Raw genomic sequence first — 24,869 nt, 5'->3', positions numbered from 1 at the left:
GAAGGAGGGACAGGTGGGCCAGTGGGTGAGGGTGCTTATGGGTTGGTATGAATGTCTGTCCATATCTCTGGGAGAGGATGCTCTAGCGTTTGAGTGTGTGTGTGAGTGTGAGTGTGAATGTGTGTATGTGTGTGTGTGCGTGTGTGTGTGTGTGTGTGTGTGTGTGTGTGTGTGTGTGTGTATTGGGGGCTCACCAGGGAGGCTGAGATGAGGAGCCCCAGGGAATCACCTAGGTCTTGTGGATTGTTGGATCATGCCCCAGTTTGGGGCCCCTGGTCCCTCAGTTCCTCTCTCACTGCCACCTTCCAGTGCCTGCTGCTTTGGACCACCTGAAACCTCCAAGATTCTTAGTCCCTCAGCCTCCACCTCTCAGTGCTACCACCATGATGGATGTGAGTGAACTCGGGGAGTCTGCCCGCTACCTCCGCCAGGGCTACCAGGAGATGATGAAGGTGCACACTGTCCCATGGGATGGTAAGTGAAGGCGGAGAGGGCACCACCATAGAGAAGTCTTTATGGACTTAGACCAGGAGTGGGGAGGGTGACACTGAGCTCGGGGCTGAAGGAGCACTCACTCTGGCCTGACAGCTTTAACCCTGGACCTTTCCCTCAGAGCCTGGGGTCCTGAGGTTAAGTTCTGTGTACATCACTGTGCTTGTGAGCAAGCCTCGGTTTGCTCCTCTGTAAAATGGGACAATACCATCTGCCTCCCAGAGCTGCAGTCTGTGGCTAGAGCCTGGGGCCTCTGAGGTGAGAGTGATTGGTGTGGGTGCAGGCTGCTTCCACATGTCCAAAAAACCTGTGCTGGAGTTATTTTTAGTGCTTTCCATAGAGCCAAAGCCTCTGTTTACTATGGACAGGAATAAAGACTACTATTTATGACCGGGTTTGTTCATAGGACAATAATAACAATAGGCAATGTGTATCAAGTGCTTATTGTGTGCCAGGCCCAGAGCAGATGACCTTCCATGCAGGATCTCAACCTGGGGAGGTGGGGACCAGGGCCAGGACCAGCTTCATGGGTGTGCCATCTCTGCATCTGCAAAGGGCACTACCCTCAGAAGACTTCATGTTTGACTTAACACTCCTATCACCATCTTGAAATTTTTAATAATTTAAAAAAATTATTTTTATTGATTTTTAGAGAGAGAGGAAGGGAGAGGGAGCGAGAGAAACATCAATGTGAGAGAGAAACATCCATGGGCTGCCTCCTGCACACCCTCTACCTGGGATCTAGCCCAAAACCCAGGCATGTGCCCTGACCAGGAATCAAACTGGCACCCTCTCCGTGTACAGGACAGTCCCCAGCCAACTGAGCCACACCGGCCAGGCTTTAATAATTTTTGTTAACAGGGGGTCTGCACTTTAACACTGGAGCCTGCAAGTTATGTAGCTGGTCCTGACTAAAGCACTTGGCTAGTAAGTGGCAGGACAAGGAACAGAACCTGGTAGTCTGCAGCCTGAGTCCTGCCTTTAATCACCATGACCTATGGGCTCCCTGAAGTTCTGGGGCCAGCTGGCCAGGCAGGAAGGTATACAAAACACAGGGTTCAGAGACCCGGGTTTGAATCTTCAGCGAAATGAAGGCCAAGGAATCCCCCCAAGAATGATGTGCCTGACATTGAGGGCTGCTCCACATGGGACCCCAGGAGACACCCACAATATTTTGCCATTGAGGGAACAGGCGCAGAGAGAATGAGGGATTTTCCTGAGGTCACAGGGTACGTATGGCAGAAGCAGGAATCTGAGCCTGAGTGTATAATCAGGGCTGTGAAGGATTGTTACCCCAGTCAGGGAATCCCCTGAGAAGGTCTTTAGAGACCCTCCTAGCTTTGCCCTGACAGGAGCCTCAGTCAGGAAGGACCTACTCTGTGTTTTCCTGTATCCTGACAGAGGGATACTGGGAGGGGTTCGGGTCTACGGACATGGCTTGGGAACCCCAGCTGCCCCAGCCCCTGGGTGCGCCTCGCCGCTGTCAAAGCCCCAATACTCTCCCCTCAACCCAGGGAAGAAGCGGGTCTGGGTACCTGATGAACAGGAGGCCTATGTGGAGGCTGAGGTTAAGTCGGAGGCTACCGGGGGCAGAGTCAACGTGGAGACCAAAGACCAGAAGGTTTGGCTGCCCCTTTTCCCGGTGTTAGCTCCTCTACCTACCTACCCCCCCCCCCCCAGGGTGCAGCTCCCAGCCCGCTCTCTGTATGAAAGGGGGTCTGGGAATGTGGGAGGGTGAGAGGCGGAGGTCAGTGGGTACCTGCCTGCCGGCCACTCCCCTATACGGCCTCCCTGGCAGGTGCTGATGGTGCGGGAAGCAGAGCTGCAGCCCATGAACCCGCCCCGCTTCGACTTGCTGGAGGACATGGCCATGATGACGCACCTCAACGAGGCCTCAGTGCTGCACAACCTGCGCCAGCGCTATGCTCGCTGGATGATCTACGTGAGCCAGGAGTTGCTTGGGGCGGGGTCGTAGCAGTGGGGCTGGGGCTAGAGGAAGAGCCACAGCGCAGTGGGGACAGGACTGTGGAGAAGGGGGGGGCTGTGTACAGTGGGGCAGGACTAGAGGTGGGGCTATAGAGGTGGGGCCATAGAGGTGGGACTATCCAGGTGGGGCCATAGAGGTGGGGTTATTGAGGGGCCGTAGAGGTGGGGTTATCGAGGTGGGGCCTCGGGCTGGGGGTGGGGCTGGGGCTGGGTGCGGGCTCTGGAGTGTAGGGCGGAGCTTCAGCCTCGGGTCGAGGCTCGAGGCTCCGCAGTGGGGCGCTGGGATGGGCGCGTGGGTTGTGGGCGGGAGCGGGGCGGCTGCGGCTCGGGCAGCCACAGGGGTGTCGCGCGGCGCGGGTAAGTGGCTCGCTGGGGACACTGCGCGGGTCACGGTTTTGTGAGGGCTGGGGCCTGGGAGTGGGAACTTGGCCTCCAACAACCCACCTGTACGCCGTCTCCTCAGACTTACTCGGGCCTCTTCTGCGTCACCATCAACCCCTACAAGTGGCTCCCGGTCTACACGCCCTCCGTGGTGGCCGCCTACAAGGGCAAGCGCCGCGCGGAGGCCCCGCCGCACATCTACGCGGTGGCCGACAACGCCTACAACGACATGCTGCGCAGTAAGCTGGGGGCTCCTCTCCCTCCCCTGGGCCCCCCAGCTCCGGGCCGCCGCCCTTCCCTCCTCGCTGCCCTCCCGTCGACGCCGTTCTGCCGCAGCCCCGCGGCCCGCAGCCCGCGCGCCCTGCCTGGCCCTCCCATCCCGGGCTCTCGCTGGCGGAGGGGCGGCCCGGCGCCAGGGACACCCAGCCTGCGCCACCTGGGGCCCGCCCTCACCTTGGCTAACTTCTGTATCTCCTTCCCTTTCCTCCAGACCGGGAAAACCAGTCCATGCTCATCACGTAAGTGTGGGGCTCTGGGGATGGGGTGGGAATGCCGGCCCCTGGCAGAAAGGGAGTGGAACCAAAATCATCTCCCAGGGTTGATTCTAAAGTGCTTAGGGCAAGACTTGTACCACCTGAAGCTAAATTAGAGCATGTCCTCTGCCCCCATGCTGGGTAGACATGTTTATGGATAGTGAGCTGGGAGGGCTACCCAAGCACCACTCTCCCTAAGGCCTGGGTCTTCTCCCACCTTGATCTCTTGGGAGTCCTGATTCTGGCTCAAGGGGTGTGGAGAGTCCCTTTCCCTTTCCTCCTTCTTACCCTCTCCTTAGCTCGGGGTCTTATTCCTGACCCTTTGTCTGCCTCCATGGGAAAGTGATAGAATTCTTCCCCGCCAAGTTCACGTCCAGCCAAGCCAGCACGCACACTGTGCACAAGTGAGTGTGTATGTGCAGCCTCATGACTAAGAGCAAAGCCTTTGAAACCAGAAAGACCTGGGTTCAAGTCCTGTGCTCACTTCCTCCTGCTGATGTCCTTTGGCCTCTGAGTCTCATCAGTAAAAGCAGAACAACCCTACCCACCTACCATGCAGAGCTATAAGGAGTCAGCAAGTTAATGTACATGCCTGGCACACAGCAGGGACAGTCACATAACTTCTCCCAGCCCCATTTCCTTATGCCTAAAATGGGGGTGATGATGGTGCCTGCCTTATAGGGTTTCTGAGGCTTAAATGAGTCAATACAGGGAAAGCACTTGGCCCAGTGCCTGGCACTAAATTTGTACTTAGTAAACGTGTACTTAGTAAACATTAAGTGTGTTCTCACCCCACAGGGGTGATCTACACTGGTTTGCTTTGTAAACAACACCTCTGAGGGCTGATCCACTCCTGGTGGGGTTTGTTTTTTTTTTTGAGTTGAGGGTCCTAACTTGGGAGCTGGGTTGGGGGAGGGCAGAGAGGCCCTGCTTACGGGGCGGGGGCACTGTGGGGCTGGAGGAATTGGAGTGGCCAGGTGGGCATTGGTGACTTATGTTTGTGTCATCCAAGCGGAGAGTCGGGGGCCGGTAAGACCGTTAACACCAAGCGGGTCATTCAGTACTTTGCCATCGTCGCTGCCCTGGGAGACGGGCCGGGCAAGAAGGCCGTAAGACTCGCCCACGTGGGCGCCGCTCGCCACTGCTTTTCACTGTTTTTCTTTTTGTTTCTTTCTCTTTTTTTTTCCTTTTTTCTTTTTTGATTCTCCAGAGCATCCAGCCCTGCCTGAGCCTTCCACCCTGGTGGGGGACTCTGGCCTGAGCAAGGCTTGACCAGAGAGACTTTGGCCGTCTGTGCCACAGTGTGCCACCCAGTGCAGGCTGTCTCAGTGTCCCCACCTGTAACAGGGGTGGAACCACATCGCTCCCCCTAAAGTCCTGATGTAGTTTCCCCTCGTTGTGACCTTCATATTTTGAGAGAGTTTACCAGACAGGCCGCTTCTGCTAAGAAGTGATTGTTTACTTGGTTTTCACGCATCAAAGAGAGTTACCTGCTGTCAGTCAGACAAGCAGGCTTAGCAGTGTTTAGCCAGAGCCAAAGGCACTAGGCATTCTCAACAGCAAGGGTGGGGCAGTTTTGCACCCCCTGATTTCTGTATGGTTTTTGAAAATTTCTGAAACAATGGGGGGCCAGTGCTTTGTTTTGCTTTTGTTTTTGAGGTACAATATCTACTCCTAACCCCCAGGCCAGTGGTTTAGATCTCTGTGTACGCCGCCTCCCCTAACCCACCCCCAAAGTGGGCTGCCTCTTCTTTCCAGAGCCCGAGGCCCCGCAGCCCCCACTCCCGGTCCTGCTGAGCCTTGCTTTACTCTGGGGCATTTTTCTTTTTTCTTTTCAACCCCTTTAAGTTTTTTCTTTTTTTCTTTTTTTTTCTTTTTCTTTTCCCCATTTGATTTTCTTGGTTTTTGATTTTTATTTCAGTTTTGTTTTGTTTTTGTGTTTTGTTGTTGTGGTGGTGGTTGTTTTTGTTGTTTTGTTTTTGCTGTTGACTTTTGGGTACTCTTTCCTCCTTCCTCTCCCCACCCCATCTTCCAAACCCCATGTGAGGATGCTGCAGAAAGTTGGGGCTTGGTCCTGTGACAGGCATGGTGGGTAGGAAGAGGCCAGGGCTAGCTGGGAAGGGGCAGGGAGGCTTCTGCTCAGAGAGGAGTCCTCATCGAGTAGGGGTGGGGAGTGGGGAGGGCTGTGGGTGCTGGAACTTAAAAGCCTTATCAACCTCCCCACCCCTTGGCCCCAAATTTGACCACTTTTGTCAGAGAGAGCCCTATTCCAAAGCTTTGGCTGAGATTATATGGAGCGGAGCCCAGGGGACAGGCTCCTGCCATTTCCCTCCTGCCCCTGTGCCCCTAACAATATCTGTGGGGGGATTGTTTAAGTCTTGGGCTCCCTGGAGGCATGGCACTGGCCACTTTAGAATCCATTCTTCCTTTCTCCCTTTACAGTGCCCCCAGATTGCTAGGATCCAGGGCAGACAGGAGAAGGAAAGGAAAATGGAGGGAAGACAAGGATGGGCCAGGAGAGGGCAGTGGGGGGGACCTCTCACTTCAGTAAGTCCCTCTAGGTGAGACACGTGGGTGGCGGTAGGGGTGATGGGAGGCAGATGCCTGGGCTCAGGGCCTGCTCTGAGCCCCACTTACTATGTGGATTTGACTAGGTCACTTCCCTGCTCTGAGCCTTCGTTTCCTCATTGCAAAGTAGGGTAAGAGTAGGCTCCTGGCAGGGCCATTTTAAATAATAGTAAGAGTACAAATTAATTGTGCCATGAAGGTGTGCCTAATCATCACAATACAAAGGAGCGGTGTGCAGAAGGCTCACAGAGGGGGGTGAGGGTAAGAAGGTTCAGGCGAAAGAAAGATCTCTTCCAGCCATAGAGCATCAGGGACCTTCCTAGAGGAGGGGGCACTTGAGCTGGCCTCTGAAGGGGATTAGAATTTAGTCAGGAACCTCCAGGGGTTGGGGCGGGGGCTACTTCCTGGAGTGTGGGAAATGAAGGGATATGAAAGAGGCCAGAGACGCAATGGGAAGGGATGGCTGCAAACGAAGAATCCCCCAGACTCAGCCCCCTGCCATGCTTGCTCCTACTTTCTAGCAGTTCTCCTTGTAACAGCCCTGGGAGGGTGAGGCCTGGGGTGGGGGGAGAGGGCTAACATTCATTGTCCTGCTAACCACTGCCTCCCCCCCCTCCCCCCCCCACCTGGTGAGACCTCACACCCTCTAACATTGTCTTCCTTCTCGCCCCAGCAATTTCTGGCAACAAAGACTGGGGTAAGTATGGAGCCAGTGTGAGTGGGACAATTAACAATTATGGGGTCCTGGGAACCCTGCCTGCCCCTTCCCAACCAGAGGTTGTCTGGGATGGGCTGATACCTGGGACGGCTGCTCTGGTGTCCCAGTCAGTGAGCACCCCTCACCCTGCCAGGGTACCCTCGAGGACCAAATCATTGAGGCCAACCCCGCTATGGAGGCTTTTGGTAATGCCAAGACCCTGAGGAATGACAACTCATCTCGCTTTGTGAGTGGCCACAGCGGGAAAAGTGGGTGGGTGGGTGGGACGAGATCAGCAGCAGGGAGACGTGAGGTGGTGGGAGCCTTGGCTGATGGGCAGCACCGACTGGGCCCTCTGACTGGGCTGCGCCTCTGCCCACAGGGCAAGTTCATCCGCATTCACTTCGGGCCCTCTGGGAAGCTGGCATCTTCGGATATTGACAGCTGTGAGTCTGGGCGAGGGGCCCGATGGGACAGGGACAGAGGCCTTGGCCAGAGTCTTTCTGTTCTGACTGAGCATCCGTCAAGTCCTTGGGGCTCCCGCCTGTTTCAGGCACTTCTCTCCATCCCCTGGTGACTGCGCAGCTCAGGCCACCTCACTTCCACCTGGAATATTCCACCAGCCTCCGCGTGGCCTCCCAGCCTGCATTCCTCTGCTTGACCTTCCAGCCAAAATGACCTTTTCATGGATACTAATCTGACCCCATTGTGTTCCTGCTTAGGAATCTTTCCTAGATCTTATCACCTTAAGATGGAGACTCAAATCCTTATTTGGCTAGTCATGCTCTTTATGATTGGGCTCTTACCCCACGTGTCATTTCTCTGGCCCTAGCAGGGTGGACTGGTGCCCCTCCTGACCCAGCCTTATTATCTCTACACATCAAGTCCCCATTCTTCCTGGAAGCCCCTCCTAACAGCTGTCGGGGATTGTTGCCCATCACCCCTTACCCAGCCCAGCTGCACAGAGGGGTGCCCTGGCCACATGCACAGAGGGGCCTCACACTGCATGCTGCCCACCTTGGGATTCATGGCCAGATCCTGATGGATAAGCACAGATATATGGTGATGGGCAGGGCACATCGTAATTCATACCCCGACCGACACATCAGACACACCAGGGCTCTGCTCCACACACACGCTGGTACTCCAGCACCTCGGGAGGAAAGGAGTACAGTTGTGGGTGAAGGAATGAAAGCATAGGTGAAAGAGTGGACAAATGAAGACCCCCTACAGACACCCACATTCACAGACCCACACAATTACACATGGCATATAGACCAACACGCACACATTCCCACACTGTGATGTGCACAGACGGAGGGACACACTTTAGTATGTGCAGATACGTGCAGCAGTCCCTCCACACACACACCCCTGCCCCTCACCCACGCCTCTGCCCTGCCCCTTCAGCCCTATTGGGGCAATCGCTCTGGGGAGGTGCAGAGGCCAGTAGGCCAGCGCTGCTGTTTCTCCCAGATCTCCTGGAGAAGTCGCGGGTGATCTTCCAGCTGCCCGGGGAGCGTGGCTACCACGTATACTACCAGATCCTCTCGGGCAAGAAGCCAGAGCTGCAGGGTGAGGGCCCGGGTGGATGGCGTGGAGCACAGAGACTGCCTGTCCCCATCTCTCCAGGCCCTGGGATGTCTATTCCCTTACTCTTCTGGGGTCCGTGACATCCAGTCTTTCCTCTGAGCCCCTTCTGTTCCCCCACTCCCTTCCCAGGACTTTTGGTTGTTGCTGAGCCCTCTCTCACGCAGGAAACTGACCCTGTAGTGCCACTGCCTCTGCAAAGTTGCCCCTCTTGCTCTCCTGAGATTAGAGACCCTACCCAGCACCAGGAAGGATCAATGGCTCTGTCTAGGCCCAGCTCCACTCTCTTGTAAGCCCCTTGAGGGCAGAGCCTGGTCCTCGCTGTGCCCCAGCACAGGGTCTGGGCCAGAGGGGTGGCGTGAGCAACGGTGGGGGGATGCGTAAGACATAGGGATTCTGCTGGGATGGGGGTAGGAGGAGAGCCAGGTGAACACTGCCGGACCCACCCTCTCTCCCGTGTTTCCAGACATGCTGCTTCTGTCTATGAATCCCTACGACTACCACTTCTGCAGCCAGGGCGTCATCACCGTGGACAACATGGATGATGGGGAAGAGCTCATGGCCACTGATGTATGTCTGGGGTGGGAGCAGAGTGGGGCGCCTGCAGTGTGGGCCGCGTGGGGCTGGGTAGGGATCAGGGAGCAGTTTCAAGGCACTTAGCTTGGCTGGACCCTGGAGGAGCCCAGACTTCTCTGGTCCCACCGTTCCCACTGCAGCATGCCATGGACATCCTGGGCTTCAGTGTGGATGAGAAGTGCGCCTGCTACAAGATCGTAGGTGCCCTCCTGCACTTCGGCAACATGAAGTTCAAGCAGAAGCAGCGGGAGGAGCAGGCTGAGGCCGATGGCACCGAGAGTGAGGGCCCAGCCCTGATCCCAAAGGCTTGTTCATGACCACTGACCCTAACGCTGTCCACAACCTTGGACCTCGGTCCTAACTGGCCCCGATTATAACCCTGGCTTCTCAACACCCGACCCTCACCTTCCTGAGCTGTACAATTTGTAGACCCTGAGCTTGACCCCTCCTAACCTCCCTGTCCTCATGCCAGGCTGAGGCCAGTTGAGCCCCCAGGCGCTTAAATTCTTGACTTCCTCCCCTTCACCCCACCCATGTGCCCTGCCAGGTGCCGACAAGGCCGCCTACCTGATGGGAGTCAACAGTGGGGACCTCCTCAAAGGCCTTCTGCACCCCCGAGTGCGTGTGGGGAATGAGTACGTGATCAAGGGCCAGAGCGTGGAGCAGGTGAGCTGCTCACAGGCCAGGGCCCACCTGGGGGCAGGGTCCCCCCTTGCCGGGTCCTGGCCCAGCATACCCATCCCTCCAGGTCGTGTTTGCCGTGGGGGCTCTGGCCAAGGCCACCTACGATCGGCTGTTCCGGTGGCTGGTGTCGCGGATCAACCAGACACTGGACACGAAGCTGCCCCGGCAGTTCTTCATCGGGGTCCTGGACATCGCTGGTTTTGAGATCTTTGAGGTGACAACAGCCCACACCCCAGGCTGTGCTCTCCAGGGTGCAGGACCATGGGTGGGTGGGTGCAGGAGCTCTGGGCTTCTGCCTGGGGTTGGGGTGAACTCAGGCACATCCCTGTTCTGCCCTGGGCCTCCGTCCCCCATCTGCAAGGAGGCCTGCTGAGCCCGCACCTCTCTGCAGTTTTTGTGTTTTAAAATTTATTTCTTTCCTTCTTTTCTCTCTCTGCAGTTCAACAGCTTTGAGCAACTGTGCATCAACTTCACCAACGAGAAGCTGCAACAGTTCTTCAACCAGCACATGTTCGTGCTGGAGCAGGAGGAGTATAAGCGGGAGGGCATCGACTGGGTCTTCATCGACTTTGGCCTGGACCTGCAGCCCTGCATCGACCTCATCGAGAAGGTGGAGCCCTGCAAGCTCACTGCAGGGAGAGGGCGTGGGTGCGGTGAGCGAGCGCGTGCAAGTGTGCGTGTAAGTGTGTGATTGTGCATTGAAGTGAGCTTGTGCGTGTATATGGTTGTGACCGTGTCTCTGTACATGCCATGAGTGGGAGTGGGAATGTGTGCTGGAGGCCGTGTGAAAGCATGGTGGTGAGTGTGTGAGCAACGAGAGTGTGCGAGTGCATCCCAGCTCTGTCAACAGCAGCCCCTCGTGGGTGGACACAGTTTTGCACTCACAAGGCCCTGTTGCAGCCACGATTTCACTGGGCCCTCAGAACTGCCCTGGATGTGGGGTGAAGGGTGTGCTTGCTTATTTGTTTGATTGCGAAACATTACATATATCTCCCCATTGTGCAAAGAACAGGAGAAAGGAAAACCAAAGAAAATTAGAAGAGTGAGAAGTGACGGGAAAAAATGTTTCCCCCAATCTTCACACAACCAGAATCCTGGCACTTTGGTTCGTTTCCTCCAAGCCCTGTATCCTGGGCCTTGTTTTCACTCACAGACACAGACTCACTTCTCTTTTTCTTTGAAAATGTATTTTGAACATTGAACGCTATTGAAGAGCCACAATAGTTCACACAGCAGATGGGTTTCAGACAATGCATATCTGGAATCTCCCATTGGACATTTATTTAGTGGTAGACAGTTATTTTTTGGTTTTGGGTGTTTGTTTGTTTGTTTGCTGTTAAAGCAGCATAAATTATTTATTCTCTCATTTTGCAGGTTAGGAAATTGAGGCTTAGGGAGGTCTAAGGACCCCACAGCTAGTAAGTGAGGAAGCCAAAATTTGAACTTTTTGACTGTACCTGTGTGAGTGTGTATGAGATCATTGAGCTGGGGCTGATGGGTAGAGAGGTGCCAGTTTGAGTTTGCACAATTCTCATAAGCAAAGAGAACAACTCAGAGCTGCTAACTGTGCAGAAGAGGGCCAAGGCCAAGGTACAAATTTTTCCTCCTGTCTTAGAAGACGGGGCTCCTGGGTGCGGGTCTGGTCTCTGTCCCTCTGGTCTCTGAGCAGGTGGCTGAGGTGGGGGCATTTGGGAAGGTTCCCAGAAAGAGGTGCTGCGGGAGGATGGCCTGGCACAGTGGCAGCCCTTCAAGCTTGCTCCCCATCCGCAGCCCCTGGGCATCCTGTCCATCCTGGAGGAGGAGTGCATGTTCCCCAAGGCCTCCGACGCCAGCTTCCGGGCCAAGCTCTATGATAACCACGCAGGGAAGTCTCCCAATTTCCAGCAGCCAAGGCCTGACAAGAAGCGCAAATACCAGGCCCACTTTGAGGTGGTCCACTATGCGGGTGTGGTAGGTGCCTATTGGAACCCCAGCTCTTGACTACCTTCCCCCAGGCTTCTCCACCTTGACTCAGCACCCGTCTGATCTCTGCCAGGTGCCTTACAGCATCGTGGGCTGGCTGGAGAAAAACAAGGATCCACTGAATGAGACTGTGGTCCCCATCTTCCAAAAGTCACAGAACAAGCTCTTGGCTACCCTCTACGAGAACTATGCAGGCTCCTGCTCCAGTGAGTACCGAGGGACTACATTGCCATTCTGTAGGGGACTCACAGAGCGACGTCCCTGGAGTGACTGGTCCCATGCCTCTCCTAGCGGAGCCCCCAAAGTCTGGTGTGAAAGAGAAGCGTAAAAAGGCAGCATCCTTCCAGACGGTGTCCCAGCTGCACAAGGTGAGGCCCAGCCTGGGCCCCATGCAGGCCTCACCCCGTGGCCTCCAGCCCGGTTCTCGCCCCGCTCTGCCCCCTGCACCCTGGGCGGGAGGCCGTTAAGACTTGCAGTGATGTTTAACTCCTCTCCACGTGAACATCACAGCAAGTCTGTGCTGCTTCCCGTCCCCTCGCTGCCTGGGCAGGGTTTGGGGGGGTGGAGTGGGAGCCTGCGGGGGATTGGGTGGGGAATGAAGACCTTGGTGACAGGGACACAGTGGAGCAGAAGAGGGCAGCGGGTCACAGAAAAGTGTGAAAGGACAGCTGTGTGGAGGCAGGTGGAGGCGCCTGCCCCCAGTCCTTAGCGCGCTGACCCACTGAGGTTTCCAATCCTGCTTCTCTGCCCTGTGTGCCTTCTCACCTCTCCCCGCCTCCAGGAGAACCTCAACAAGTTGATGACCAACCTGCGGGCCACACAGCCCCACTTTGTCCGTTGCATTGTCCCCAATGAGAATAAGACCCCAGGTAGTCACCCTGGGGCTGGGTGGGTGGTAGTGGGGGAACTTTGGAGAAAGGGGCCAGGGTGGACTAGAAGCTGGATCTTCCCCTTCCCCAGATGCCCAATTGTGGACTATTGGTCTTTTTTCCAGGCATGAGGGTGTGTCCATTGACCTCTGACCTTTTCCTTTAACTCCCACCCGTCCAGGGGTCATGGATGCCTTCTTGGTGCTACACCAGCTGCGCTGCAATGGGGTCCTGGAGGGTATCCGGATCTGCCGCCAAGGATTCCCCAACAGGCTGCTCTATGCCGACTTCCGGCAACGGTGGGTGTCTCCCTACTCCAGCCCTGGCTCCCCCAGCTCCCCCTACACAGCCACCTTCCCCCTTGTCCTCCACCCGGGCTGAGGCAGCAGCCTGCGGGGGTGAGGAGGGTACATTTTAGAGCCAAATACAGTTCCCATCACGGAGGGGCATGCACTGGGACTGGGGCAGGGGGCTGAGCAGGAGTCCCAGTGGGAGATGGTGATGGCTGAGACCTGGGGGCCAGCTGCGGGGAGTAACAGGCAGGCTTGGGGGAAACTCGAGGTGCAGCCAACAGGCCTTGCTGATGAATCGGATACAGAATAAGAGAGAAGACAAGGGGGACTCCCAGGGGTTTGGCTGAGCAGCTGGGGAGTTGGTGATAGATTTACTGAGATACCAAAACAGGGTTTTTGATTTTGGGGGATTGGGGAGATAGTGAATTGAGCTCTACTTTGAACACGTCAGATTTGAAATGTCTCCAGTGGATGTCCTAGAGGAGAAGTCGTGGGCGAGACTGGAGTTGTTAGTCGGAGCTGGGGGCAGGCAGAGCTGGGGCAGATGTGGGAACCGAATGACCGTTCACATGGACTAGGCCCTACATCACGCCTGGCCCCTCGTGAGCACTCAGTCAGTACAGTTGGCTCCTCCCCGCCCTTTATCAGTTTGGTTTTGTCAGGCAACTAGCAGCCTAAGTTCCCTCCCCTTCCGGAAGTAACTGGTCATCCAGGCTGACCATTATACATGTATGTTCATACAAATACTGCACGTGTGCGCACACAGACACACATGCCTGAGTTTGTTTTTTCACGTCACCGTACGTCTTAGAGATTGTTCCTTATCAACAGGGATAAATCTGTATCATCACCCTTTTTGTAAAATTAAAACTTTATTTTTTAGAGCAGTTTTAGGTTCATAGCAAAATTAAGAGGTAAGTACAGAAATTTCCCATATTCTCCCTAACCCCGTACACATTTGTTACCACTGCCGAACCTACACGACTCATCGTCACCACCTCGAGTCCACAGCTGACACTCGGGGTCTCTCTTGGTCATACATTCTGTGGCTTTGGATGAACGTGTAGCGACGTCCTGTGAAATACCCCATCGCCAGGTGCCTGCTTTCCTTGTCAGTCCCTAGTGTGGGGCCTTTTGTGTTCCTAGGGTTTTTCCTTCAGTGTGGCCACAGCCAACCTGAGGTGCACAGCCCTGTGCACACATGCAAGAGTGTCCACTTGTTGGTTAGAATTGTCTACCAAATATTCCTCTGGTTTGAGATATGCTATACTATATCAGCTCCTTAAAAAAATTATAAAAGTGCTGCAAGTCTTTTGTAAGCACTGCAGCTTCTAAAGAACCGAACTACTGAATATATTTAAACACAACCCGAGGGTTTTCGGAAGAACACACCCACCCCCTAGTGTTGCGATGCTTCCCCTGCCAGCTTGTTCATGTGTGTCCCCTGAAGCCTCTGCTCCAGCGTCAAATACTCCCCCATTCCCCGCACCAGCCTCCTTAGTCCTTGGCTCCCTGCCCAGCCCCCTCCTCACCAGCCTTTCCCTGCTGTCCCAGGTACCGCATCCTGAACCCCAGTGCCATCCCTGATGACACCTTCATGGACAGCAGGAAGGCCACAGAGAAGCTGCTAGGCTCCTTGGACATCGACCACACCCAGTACCAGTTTGGCCACACCAAGGTCAGGGCACACAGGAGTGAGGGCTGACCCCATGCATGGGTGGTCATACTGGACAGGAGACATGCTGGTGGTTGGAGGTTATACCTGTTGCCCCACCCCACCCAGGTGTTCTTCAAGGCTGGGCTTCTAGGCATCCTGGAGGAGCTTCGTGACCAGCGTCTGGCCAAGGTTCTGACTTTGCTGCAGGCGCGGAGCCGGGGCCGCCTCATGCGCCTTGAGTACCAGCGCCTGCTTGGAGGCAGGTGGGTGTGGGACGGGGGTAGAGGACAGAGGTTGTGGTGGGACCACTGTCCCCTGGCTCAGGGAACCACCAGGCTCTTTGAGCCCTGTCATACTATCCTGTGGGTCAGATTACCCCTATAGTTAGTTGGGGTGTCTCTGAGGGGCAACGTTCTGTTTTGTGCCCCTCAACCCCCCAGCTTCCATTTCCTCACCTCAAAAGTCAGGGTAAAGCACTGATCTTTCCACTCCAGGCCATCCCAGTGTGTGGCCCAGAGTGTTTATAATGGCATCTCGTGTTTTCCAAGACTCTTAAGTGCCAGGAAGGGGAATTTATGTGCGTTATCTCGGTAAAGGATGGGATGGTCCTAAGACATGCATATGGTTATTATCTCCATTCAGCAGAGGGGGTGTCTGAGTCAGAACTGTCCTGTCACAGCTGGCCAGCAGTGGAAAGGGAGGAGGTGGGGATGTGAGCCCAGGCGGTCTGATCCCAGAACCCAGTGGCTTCGCCATTCCTGGTATCTTTGGAACACATGCAAGGGCCACCATGACATTCGAGGCCCATGAGCCCTGTCCCTGGAGGCATACCTGTGTGACCTAGGGCCTCTCCCTCAACCTCACCTGTAAAGCAGAGGCATTAGGACCTACTTGGGAGGGTGTTTGAGAGCATTAAAGAAGCTCATACCCTGAAGAGCGTGGCCCTGGGAAGGTGCTCAGGGAACATCAGGGCTGTTACTGTGAAGGGAACAGCACTCAGCCTCTGATCACCTCTTACTGCCCATCCCCAGGGATGCCCTGTTCACCATCCAGTGGAACATCCGGGCCTTCAATGCCGTCAAGAATTGGTCATGGATGAAGCTCTTTTTTAAGATGAAGCCGCTGCTGCGCTCAGCACAGGCCGAGGAGGAGCTGGCGGCCCTGCGGGCAGAGCTACGGGGGCTGCGAGGGGCACTGGCAACTGCGGAGGCCAAGCGACAGGAGCTGGAGGAGACACACGTCAGCATCACCCAGGAAAAGAATGACCTGGCCCTGCAGCTGCAGGCAGTGAGTGGAGGAGCAGAAGGGGGGAGGGTTCTCCTCAGTGATCTGCTACCCCCTGGCACCCACAGTTATCCCCAGACCCCCGGCCAGGGCAGACCTGGTGTGGGCCAGGTGCCCAGGCCTTACCTGGATCTATCTTCCTACTCCAGAGGTGCCACAAGGTGAAGCTGTGGGCTTGTGCCCACGCTCAGCCTCCTACATCGCCAGCCTTCCCAGCCACAGGCTATCTGTCCCCACATCCTGTCCACCCACCCCTGTGCCACCTTACCTTGGCTTCCTGCTACATCTGCAGTGGAGCCCTATCTCCCCAGTTCTCCCCTCCTTACTCCCCTCTCTAGTAAAGGGCCATGGGAACCCAGGTGGCAGGTAACAGTAACAACCAGAGGGCAGGGATCAAGGGTCCTGAATCCCCCAGGCCCACAGCACCGTCTGTCCTTCAGCAAATACTTCGTGTCACCTGCGTGCCAGGCTAGCTCTGGAGATACATTGTGGGGAAGTCAGAGATGGGCCTGTGGTCACAAAGCTCACCTGCTAGTGCAGGACGACATTAGGCCGCCTGGCAGTGAGGCCGCCTGGCACAGTGAGGAAACAGTGAGGTGGAAGAGGACCTGGCACCCCACGGCTGTGCAGGGACTTGGACGCCCACTGGTCCCCACCCCACCTCCTCAGGCCTCAGCCCAGTGCTTCTCTCCTAGAGCCCTCATTTGGGCCTCACTCTGGGCTGTCCCCAGCCTAACGTTCCCCTCTTGGAGGTGTCACTTCTGCCCCTGCCCATCCTTCCACCCAGGCCCTCATCCCGCCTGAGCCCCTTCAGGGCCAAGAGCGGCGCACAGGCACTCCTTGGTCCCCGGCCCCAGCTGAGTCTGGCCTTGACGCGGGCAAACATGCTGCTTCCCCAGGGCCCAGCCCGGCCCCTTGGCTGGCTTGCCCGGCCTGCCTCACCTTCTGTGCCCCTCTAGGAGCAGGACAACTTGGCAGATGCTGAGGAGCGCTGCCACCTGCTGATCAAGTCCAAGGTGCAGCTTGAGGGGAAGGTGAAGGAGCTGAGTGAGCGGCTGGAGGATGAGGAGGAGGTGAACGCCGAGCTGGCTGCCCGCAGGCGCAAGCTGGAGGATGAGTGCACGGAGCTCAAGAAGGACATCGACGACCTGGAGCTGACGCTGGCCAAGGCCGAGAAGGAGAAGCAGGCCACTGAGAACAAGGTGGGGCCAGGCGGCTGCCAGCGCCCCTCCTGCTTCTGCCAGGCCCCTGCTGCGGAGCCCTGGGCAGGTCACTTCTCTGTGGGCCTGTTTCCTCCTCCGTCACGTGGGGTTAATCGCAGTACCTACCCCACTGGGGTGGGTGAGGGTTCAGTGTGTAACTAGTCTTCGCTAGCGCTCACAGGGCCCAGCAGGCAGTAGGTGCTCAGGAAACGCTAGGCATTGTCATCCATCCTGGACTGCAAGCTCCTTGAGGGCAGGAACCCCATCTCCCCAGCCCTGCACCCCCCAGGCGCCTTCGCACGCCCTCTGTCATTGAACCCTTTCAACAGCCCGTGTCGTTCACTCAGGGAGGATGGTACTGTCATCCCTTAAGGATGAAAAAATGAGGCTCCGGGTGAAGGGACTTGCTTGCTCACTGGAAGGGGTGGCTGCTCAGACCAGAGTGTGGGAGGGACATCCCCATTGTGACGCTGGCCTTGGACCAGGTGAAGAACCTGACGGAGGAGATGGCGGCACTGGACGAGTCGGTGGCTAGGCTGACCAAGGAGAAGAAGGCACTGCAGGAGGCCCACCAGCAGGTCCTGGGTGACCTGCAGGCCGAGGAGGACCGTGTGAGCGCCCTGGCCAAGGCCAAGCTCCGGCTGGAGCAGCAGGTGGAAGACGTGAGTCAGGGCCACATCAGAGGGCCGAGTGGTGGTACCGGGAATGCAGGGAGGGTTCCTGGCTGTGCCCGGTGGCTGAGCGGGTCTGCCCCACCCCACTGCACAGCTGGAGTGCTCCCTGGAGCAGGAGAAGAAGCTGCGCATGGACACAGAACGGGCCAAGCGCAAGCTCGAAGGTGACCTGAAGCTGACGCAGGAGTCGGTGACAGACGCTGCCCAGGACAAGCAGCAGCTGGAGGAGAAGCTCAAGAAGTAGGTGTGGGGTGGGCAGCAGACCTACCCCCGGCCGGCAGGGGCCCCCTGAGCCTGCACCTGCTTCCCGCTCCCTCTGGACTCTAGTCAGTTCCACATGACTGCTGAGGTTGCACATGGAGGGTTGAGATGGGGGTCACCAGGTGGTGGGGGCAGTGTCCTGCCCTCCCTGGACAAGGGCCCTGGCCAGGCTCTCAGGCTAGGGCTTGAGAGGGAAGGCAGGGGTGAGGTCACCTAGGGCTGCTTTGGGTGCAGGGTATGTGCGGGGGGTTGGGGAGCCCCCGGCAGGTTGATGGAAATCAGGACCAGGGCAGGCTCATGCTCTGCTGTGGGCTCCAGGAAGGACTCTGAGTTGAGTCAGCTGAACCTGCGGGTGGAGGATGAGCAGCTCCTCGGGGCGCAGCTGCAGAAGAAGATCAAGGAGCTGCAGGTGCGTGGGGGGCAGGGTGGGTGGGGACCGGTGTGATAGGCTCACAGAGGAGACAGCTGCCTCCCCCTGCCCCAGGCTCGGGCAGAGGAGCTGGAAGAGGAGCTGGAGGCCGAGCGGGCAGCCCGGGCCCGAGTGGAGAAGCAGAGGGCCGAGGCAGCCCGGGAGCTGGAGGAGCTGAGCGAGCGGCTGGAGGAGGCTGGCGGCGCGTCTGCTGGGCAGCGAGAGGGCTGCCGCAAGCGCGAGGCTGAGCTGGGGCGGCTGCGGCGGGAACTGGAGGAGGCAGCGCTGCGGCACGAGGCCACCGTGGCCGCCCTGCGGCGCAAGCAGGCAGATAGCACGGCTGAGCTGGGCGAGCAGGTGGATAGTCTGCAGCGGGTGCGGCAGAAGCTGGAAAAAGAAAAGAGTGAGCTCCGCATGGAGGTGGATGACCTGGGAGCCAGTGTGGAGACCCTGGCCCGTGGCAAGGTGTCTGTCTCCTTCCAGATCCTGACCTCTGACCCGCCTTCAGCATCCTCACCTGACCCCTAGCTCTGATCCCATAGCCATCCTGACTAGACCAAATCTGCCTCCAACTGCTGAACCCTGGCCACCCCATGCCAATACTGACCCCACACTAGTCTTGACCCAGTAGGTCCTGCCTGGCCCCTGACCGATTCACCTGGCATTTAACTCCAACCCCACTCTAGTCCTGACCTCAAACCCTGACTCCGAAACTCAATGACCTGACTCCAGGTGTTTTTGGGTTTTTTCAATATATCTTTATTGACTTCAGAGAGAGGAAGGGAGAGGGAGAGAGGGATAGAAACATCAGTGATGAGAGAGTCATTGATTGGTTGCCTCCTGCATGCCCCCCCACTGGGAATTGAGCCCGCAACCTGGGCATGCGCCCTGACTCGGAATTGAACCGCGATCTCCCAGGAGCCACAACCGAGACGCTCAACCCGAGCCACATCCGGCCAGGCCTCCAGGTCATTTTCGACCCAGCAACTAATTCTAACTTCTCAGCCCTTGACCTGTGAACTGTGACCTAACTGTCTTGGCTCTGTTTCTATTCTGAGTCTAGCACCCAACCTTGACCCTTGACCTTGGTACCATCTAATTCTGAGAGCTGGACTCTGACCACTGTCCCTGACTTCAGACTTTAGTATCCTAAATTCATCCTGACCCACTGGCTTCAGGACTAGTCTAGCCTTCTCACATTTAAAAAAAAAATTTATTTATTTTTAGAGAGAGGAAGAGGGGGCGGAGAGAGAAACATTGATTTGTTGCTCCACTTATTTATGCATCATTGGTTGGTTCTCCTATGTGCCCTGACCGGGGATCGAACCCACCACCTTTGTGTATCAGGACGATGCTCTGACCAATTCAGCTACCTGGCCAGGGCCAGCCTTCTCACTTCTGATGTCCATCTTTTAAGCACTAGCCCAGCAGTACAATCTCTGACCCTGAACTTGGGGCACTGTTCTCTTTGATTCCTGGGCCTATGTCTAGGCTTCTAGTTCCCCATCCCAGGTCCAGTCTGACTGGCAGCTGTAGATCCTGCCCTCTGATTCACAAACTTGTCCTGACCTCTGACCCTGGGTCTCAGGCCAATGCAGAGAAGCTGTGCCGGACCTATGAGGATCAGCTGAGTGAGGCCAAGGTCAAGGTGGAGGAGCTGCAACGGCAGCTGGCGGACGCAAGCACCCAGCGTGGACGTCTGCAAACCGAGAACGGTGAGGCCAGGGGCTCCGATGGGCCACCCCAGGGCCTCAGGGCTGCCCCTCACGGCCTGACTCGCCGATTCGCCCCTTGGCCTGCAGGGGAGCTGAGCCGCCTGCTGGAGGAGAAGGAGTCTCTGATTAGCCAGCTGAGCCGTGGGAAGGCCTCGGCCACCCAGAGCCTGGAGGAACTGCGGAGGCAGCTGGAGGAGGAGAGCAAGGTGGGCTGGTCACTGGCTGCCACGAAGAGGGCAGTGTGGGCATCAGGGCCACTGGGCCAGCCGATGCTGAGGTCACAGGGGTCCCCGCAGGCCAAGAGCGCGCTGGCCCACGCTGTGCAGGCTCTGCGGCACGACTGCGACCTCCTGCGGGAGCAGCACGAGGAGGAGGCCGAGGCCCAGGCCGAGCTGCAGCGGCTGCTGTCCAAGGCCAATGCCGAGGTGGCCCAGTGGAGGAGCAAGTACGAGGCCGACGCCATCCAGAGGACCGAGGAGCTGGAGGAGGCCAAGTGAGAACCTTGCTGGCCAGGCCGTCGCCACACAGGGCGACCGTGCTTCAGCCCTGATGGGGAGAGGGGAGGTATGGGGGCCATGCTTCTGCCAGTCTTGCTCTGCCACCCGGTCCAGACCCTGTCTTCTCCCATGGCCTAGAAAGAAGCTGGCCCTGAGGCTGCAGGAGGCAGAGGAGGGAGTAGAGGCCGCACATGCCAAGTGCTCATCGCTGGAGAAGGCCAAGCTGCGGCTGCAGACAGAGTCGGAGGACGTGACCCTGGAGCTGGAGCGGGCAACCTCAGCAGCTGCCGCGCTGGACAAGAAGCAGCGGCACTTGGAGCGGGCACTAGAGGAGCGGAGGCGGCAGGAGGCGGAGACTCAACGGGAGCTGGAGGCGGCCCAGAGGGAGGCCCGCAGCCTGGGCACTGAGCTCTTTCGGCTGCGGCACAGCCATGAGGAGGCTCTCGAGGCCCTGGAGACACTCAGGCGGGAGAACAAGAACCTACAGGGTACGACCCAGCCCAGGGTCCAAGAGCTGCACTGGGGTCGTTGGGAGCACCTGGACCAGTCGCCCTGAACTAGGGGTGAATGATGTGGCCTGGGTTGGAGCATGAGCTATGACGTGGCCCCTTAGTGCCTTGTTCACTTTGCAGAGGAGATCAGTGACCTCACAGACCATGTCGGCCTCAGTGGGAAGAGCATCCAGGAACTGGAGAAAGCCAAGAAGGCCCTGGAAGGCGAGAAGAGCGAGCTCCAGGCTGCACTGGAGGAGGCTGAGGTCAGGGCTGGCCAGGGGTGGGGTGGGTACTGACCCACTGCCGCCCTGCTCCCTTAAGACACTCAGGGCCCCTGGGCCCACACAGCCTACTCTGCACCCCAGGGGGCCCTGGAGCTGGAGGAGACCAAGACCCTGCGGATCCAGCTGGAGCTATCCCAGGTCAAGGCGGAAGTGGACCGGAAGCTGGCAGAGAAAGAGGAGGAGTGCACTAACCTGAGGTATGGGGGCCAGGGCCATCCCCACCTACCACCAGGGTCTATCTGTCCTTCCAGGGCTAACAGCCCCTCCCATCCCAGCCACCTGAGTGTGAGAAAAGAAGGAAAGCAGTATTTGCTGAGCCCTGCTGTGCAGTGTCAGGAACACGGTTGCCCCTTCCACTCAGCTTTTTCAGGTCAGGATTATTGTCCAGTCTGGAGGTGAATCTCGGAGCCTACAGGACTTGCCCAAGGGACACAGTCAGGATAGAGCCGGAGTTCAGTCAACACCTGTCTGCTCCAGAGCCTCACTCTTGTCTGTGAACTTGCTCTGATGGGAACAGGAAGTCACTAGGGGGGGGATGAGTTACTTAATCCCCAAATGGCTTCATGTCTCCAGCATTCCTTGGGCACTTGTAAGAGCAGGTGAGGTGCTGTGCCTACCTGCTTTTCTATGGCCAAGACACCCACTACCTTCCACTCTCCCACAGGCGCAACCACCAGCGGGCGGTAGAGTCCCTGCAGGCCTCCCTGGACGCAGAGACCCGGGCCCGCAACGAGGCACTGCGGCTCAAGAAGAAGATGGAAGGTGACCTCAATGACCTGGAGCTGCAGCTGGGCCATGCCACTCGCCAGGCCACGGAGGCACAGGCGGCCACCCGGCTGCTGCAGGCCCAACTCAAGGAGGAGCAGGCAGGGCGGGACGAGGAGCAGCGGCTGGCAGCTGAGCTCCGGGAGCAGGCCCAGGCCCTGGAGCGCCGGGGCACGCTGCTGGCGACAGAGCTGGAGGAGCTTCGGGCTGCCCTGGAGCAGGGCGAGCGCAGCCGGAGGCTTGCAGAGCAGGAGCTGCTGGAGGCCACCGAGCGCCTCAACCTCCTGCATTCACAGGTGGGGACAGCAATGCACAGGCATGGGTAGGGTGGCTGCCCGATGGCCGCCTCTGAGGCTCTGCTTCCTCCCAGAACACAGGCCTCCTGAACCAGAAGAAGAAGCTAGAGGTGGACCTGGCCCAGCTGAGCGGGGAGGTGGAGGAGGCTGCCCAGGAGAGGCGGGAAGCTGAGGAGAAGGCCAAAAAGGCCATCACCGATGTGAGGCCGGCAGAGCGACGGTGGCGCTGAGCCCAAAGGGCTTCTCTGGCCACTTAGCTCCTGACCACCTACCCCTCCCCAGCAGGCAGCCATGATGGCTGAGGAGCTGAAGAAGGAGCAGGACACCAGTGCACACCTGGAGCGGATGAAGGCAACACTGGAGCAGGCGGTACGGGAGCTGCAGGCGCGGCTTGAGGAGGCGGAACAAGCTGCCCTTCGGGGCGGGAAGAAGCAGGTGCAGAAGCTGGAGGCCAAGGTGCGTGAGGTGTCCCCCGTCCCTTCCCCTGCAGTGGGCAGCGCGAGGGCAGGCTTGGCGTCAGGCCCACCTGGCTGCTCACAGGTGCGGGAGCTGGAGGCTGAGCTCGACGCCGAGCAGAAGAAGCATGCGGAGGCCCTCAAGGGGGTGCGGAAACACGAGCGCCGGGTCAAGGAGCTTGCGTACCAGGTGGGTCACTAGGTCCACCTCAAAAGGGGTGGCCCAAAAGCTAGTCCGGGCAAGACCTGAGTCCCCTCTACCTGCGCAGGCCGAGGAGGACAGGAAGAACCTGGCTCGCATGCAGGACCTGGTGGACAAGCTGCAGAGCAAGGTCAAGAGCTACAAACGGCAGTTTGAGGAGGCGGTGAGCACACTGGGCCTGGGTCCCCGGGGCCTGGTACTGACAGGTCAGGACGCCCGTGGCAACACAACTTCAAGGCTTGCCCCAGGCAAGAGGTCAGCAGTCGCCAGCCTCCCTCCATCTGGGGGCCTTGGCTTCCAGTGCTGGCTGTGTGTAGGCAGGATCCCTCGAAGGGCACTGATCCAGCTCCTGACCCTGCTGTCCCCACGAGAAGAGACAGTTCCACAGCTCTAGTAGCAGAGATGAGACCCAGCCCTGTCTCTGAAGGGAGCCCATGTGTTTTCCCCTCCTGGTCCAGGTCTGGCGCATGATACCTCTGAGAAGTGTCTCAACCCCTTCCTCCTGCTATGGGGACTGGTGAGGGGGGTGGAAGGGCCATGGGCAGTGGTGGTGGGAGCAGAGTGGAGGACCAGGAAAAGCCAGACCCGTTCTGCGATGAGGTGGGACCGGACTGACCATCTCAGTTACTAAAGGGTGAACCAGCCTGCTTGTGTCCCAGGAGCAGCAGGCCAACACTAACCTGGCCAAGTATCGCAAGGCCCAGCACGAGCTGGATGACGCGGAGGAACGGGCAGACATGGCAGAAACCCAGGCCAACAAGCTGCGGGCACGGACTCGGGACGCCCTGGGCCCCAAGGTAAGAACAGCCTGGGGCACCACCCTGCCCCTGAAGGGGGGAGGGGCAGGTGGTACAGTTCACTGAGCCAGCCTTCTCCCCTCAGCGCAAGGAGTGACGCCCAAGCCCTGGGCTCTGAAGAGGGACACCTGCTGTCTGCCCTCACCTGTCTCTTCACCTGCTGAGCCTGGAATAAACCTGGAACCGCGTCCGCTTCCCTTATTCTCTCCGGCTCGGGGGGGGGGGGCACATGGTCCCATAGACAGAAGTCAGGTCCACGGCAGTCATTTAAAATAAAGTTCTTTAATAGTCTCCATTTAATTGGTTTATTTGTTGTTAATAAATTGGCAACACAAGGAGGGGCCAAGGGTGTGTTCCCAGGCAGGCTCCTGTGTGTCTGGGCTCAGGTAGGAGATGCTGCCCTGGGTCAGGGGCAGGACACAGCCACCCCATGCCCCAAGGGATAGAAGGAAAAGGTCCCTCACTTCTGGGGCACCCCTTGGGATGAATACAGTGGCCAATGAGCAAACAGAACCAGAGGAGCTGAAGGAAAACGAGGGAGGGGCAGATGGGCAGGCTTGGGGAAGGCAGCATTCTCTCGTGTCCCCCACCCCTGCCCAGGGCTCAGAAGCCTTTGCCTGGGTCCAAAGGCCAGGGCAAGCTTGGCTCACAGATTGGGGGAGGGTGCCCATATTTCCCTCCCCACCCCAGGACTGACGGCCAAGAGACTGGGCAGAGCTCAGACAGAGCTATTTTTAAGTCTCCTTACCTCTGGGTGGGCCAGAGCCCCAAGGTTCTGAAGGAGGGGTGGGCATAGCGCCCCTGTCCTCATCATGGAGATCTCGAAGGAACTAAGGTTCCCCAATGACCTTGGGCCCTCGGACCCAGGGGCCAAGGGCTTCTAGACACTCTCTCCCACCAAGCCTGTACCTGAAGACCTGGGGTAGGCAGAGAGCAGCAGGAAGGCAGGGGAGGGGTGGAGACATGGCAGGGCGTGCGGCACTCATACCCACGCTCACCCACGCTGGCCCTGGCCCAGCAGCCTCCTGAGGAGTGCCTGGCCCAAGGTCACTCCTCAGTGAAGTCCCTGTCTATGTCCATGTAGGGCTCCTCGATGTAGCTGACAAGGGCAGAGGGTGACTGGCGGTCTGGGTTCAACAGGATGGACACGGTCTCTTTCCAGTATGAGAAGCTGATGCAGGAGCTCTGGGCAAAGAGAGAGGGGCTGGGGGGCGCCTGGAGGACCCAGGTCAAGCCCGGCACCCCG

At 57.9% G+C, this 24,869-nt stretch overlaps 2 protein-coding genes across 8 annotated transcripts in view; one reads left to right on the top strand and one right to left on the bottom strand.

Moving 5' to 3' along the window:
- Positions 1-309: 309 nt before the first annotated feature.
- On the top strand, positions 310-23,921 carry MYH7B (myosin heavy chain 7B). 4 transcript variants are annotated; one of them, XM_081148914.1, is made up of 41 exons: positions 319-474; positions 2,007-2,113; positions 2,291-2,434; positions 2,942-3,098; positions 3,350-3,377; positions 4,405-4,501; positions 6,634-6,657; positions 6,812-6,904; positions 7,040-7,103; positions 8,134-8,232; positions 8,714-8,817; positions 8,964-9,102; positions 9,371-9,489; positions 9,572-9,721; positions 9,947-10,117; positions 11,278-11,457; positions 11,543-11,675; positions 11,761-11,837; positions 12,251-12,338; positions 12,520-12,637; positions 14,186-14,309; positions 14,415-14,551; positions 15,320-15,575; positions 16,532-16,774; positions 17,260-17,436; positions 17,543-17,688; positions 18,028-18,118; positions 18,194-18,583; positions 19,707-19,833; positions 19,921-20,039; positions 20,130-20,326; positions 20,469-20,818; positions 20,963-21,087; positions 21,190-21,305; positions 21,773-22,169; positions 22,244-22,369; positions 22,455-22,625; positions 22,710-22,814; positions 22,894-22,989; positions 23,486-23,623; positions 23,709-23,921. In XM_081148914.1, the coding sequence occupies exons 1-41, from the start codon at positions 384-386 to the stop codon at positions 23,718-23,720; spliced, it is 5,826 nt and encodes a 1,941-aa protein (XP_081005040.1). In that variant the 5' UTR covers positions 319-383; the 3' UTR covers positions 23,721-23,921. The 4 variants fall into 4 exon arrangements, with proteins under 4 accessions (XP_081005041.1, XP_081005040.1, XP_081005039.1 ...); XM_081148915.1 differs by lacking the exon at positions 4,405-4,501 and having other exon boundaries at positions 310-474; XM_081148913.1 differs by lacking the exons at positions 23,486-23,623; positions 23,709-23,921 and having other exon boundaries at positions 22,452-22,625; positions 22,894-23,284.
- The window catches only part of TRPC4AP (transient receptor potential cation channel subfamily C member 4 associated protein), a 59,625-nt gene continuing 58,641 nt past the window's right edge, over positions 23,886-24,869 (bottom strand). For 2 of the 4 annotated variants that reach the window (XM_081148918.1, XM_081148919.1), the window contains exon 19: positions 23,886-24,808. In XM_081148918.1, the coding sequence (XP_081005044.1) occupies positions 24,671-24,808 (138 nt within the window). In that variant the 3' untranslated portion in view covers positions 23,886-24,670. Of the gene's footprint in view, positions 24,839-24,869 lie in introns of all 4 variants that reach the window. The other 2 variants (XM_081148916.1, XM_081148917.1) reach the window with 1 other exon arrangement.

This window comes from Miniopterus schreibersii (assembly GCF_964146895.1).
Source record: "Miniopterus schreibersii genome assembly, chromosome: 10".
In the NCBI taxonomy this organism is placed as follows: domain Eukaryota; kingdom Metazoa; phylum Chordata; class Mammalia; order Chiroptera; family Miniopteridae; genus Miniopterus; species Miniopterus schreibersii.
The sequence above is the reverse complement of the archived record's forward strand: the minus strand, read 5'-3'. Positions and strand labels throughout refer to the sequence as shown.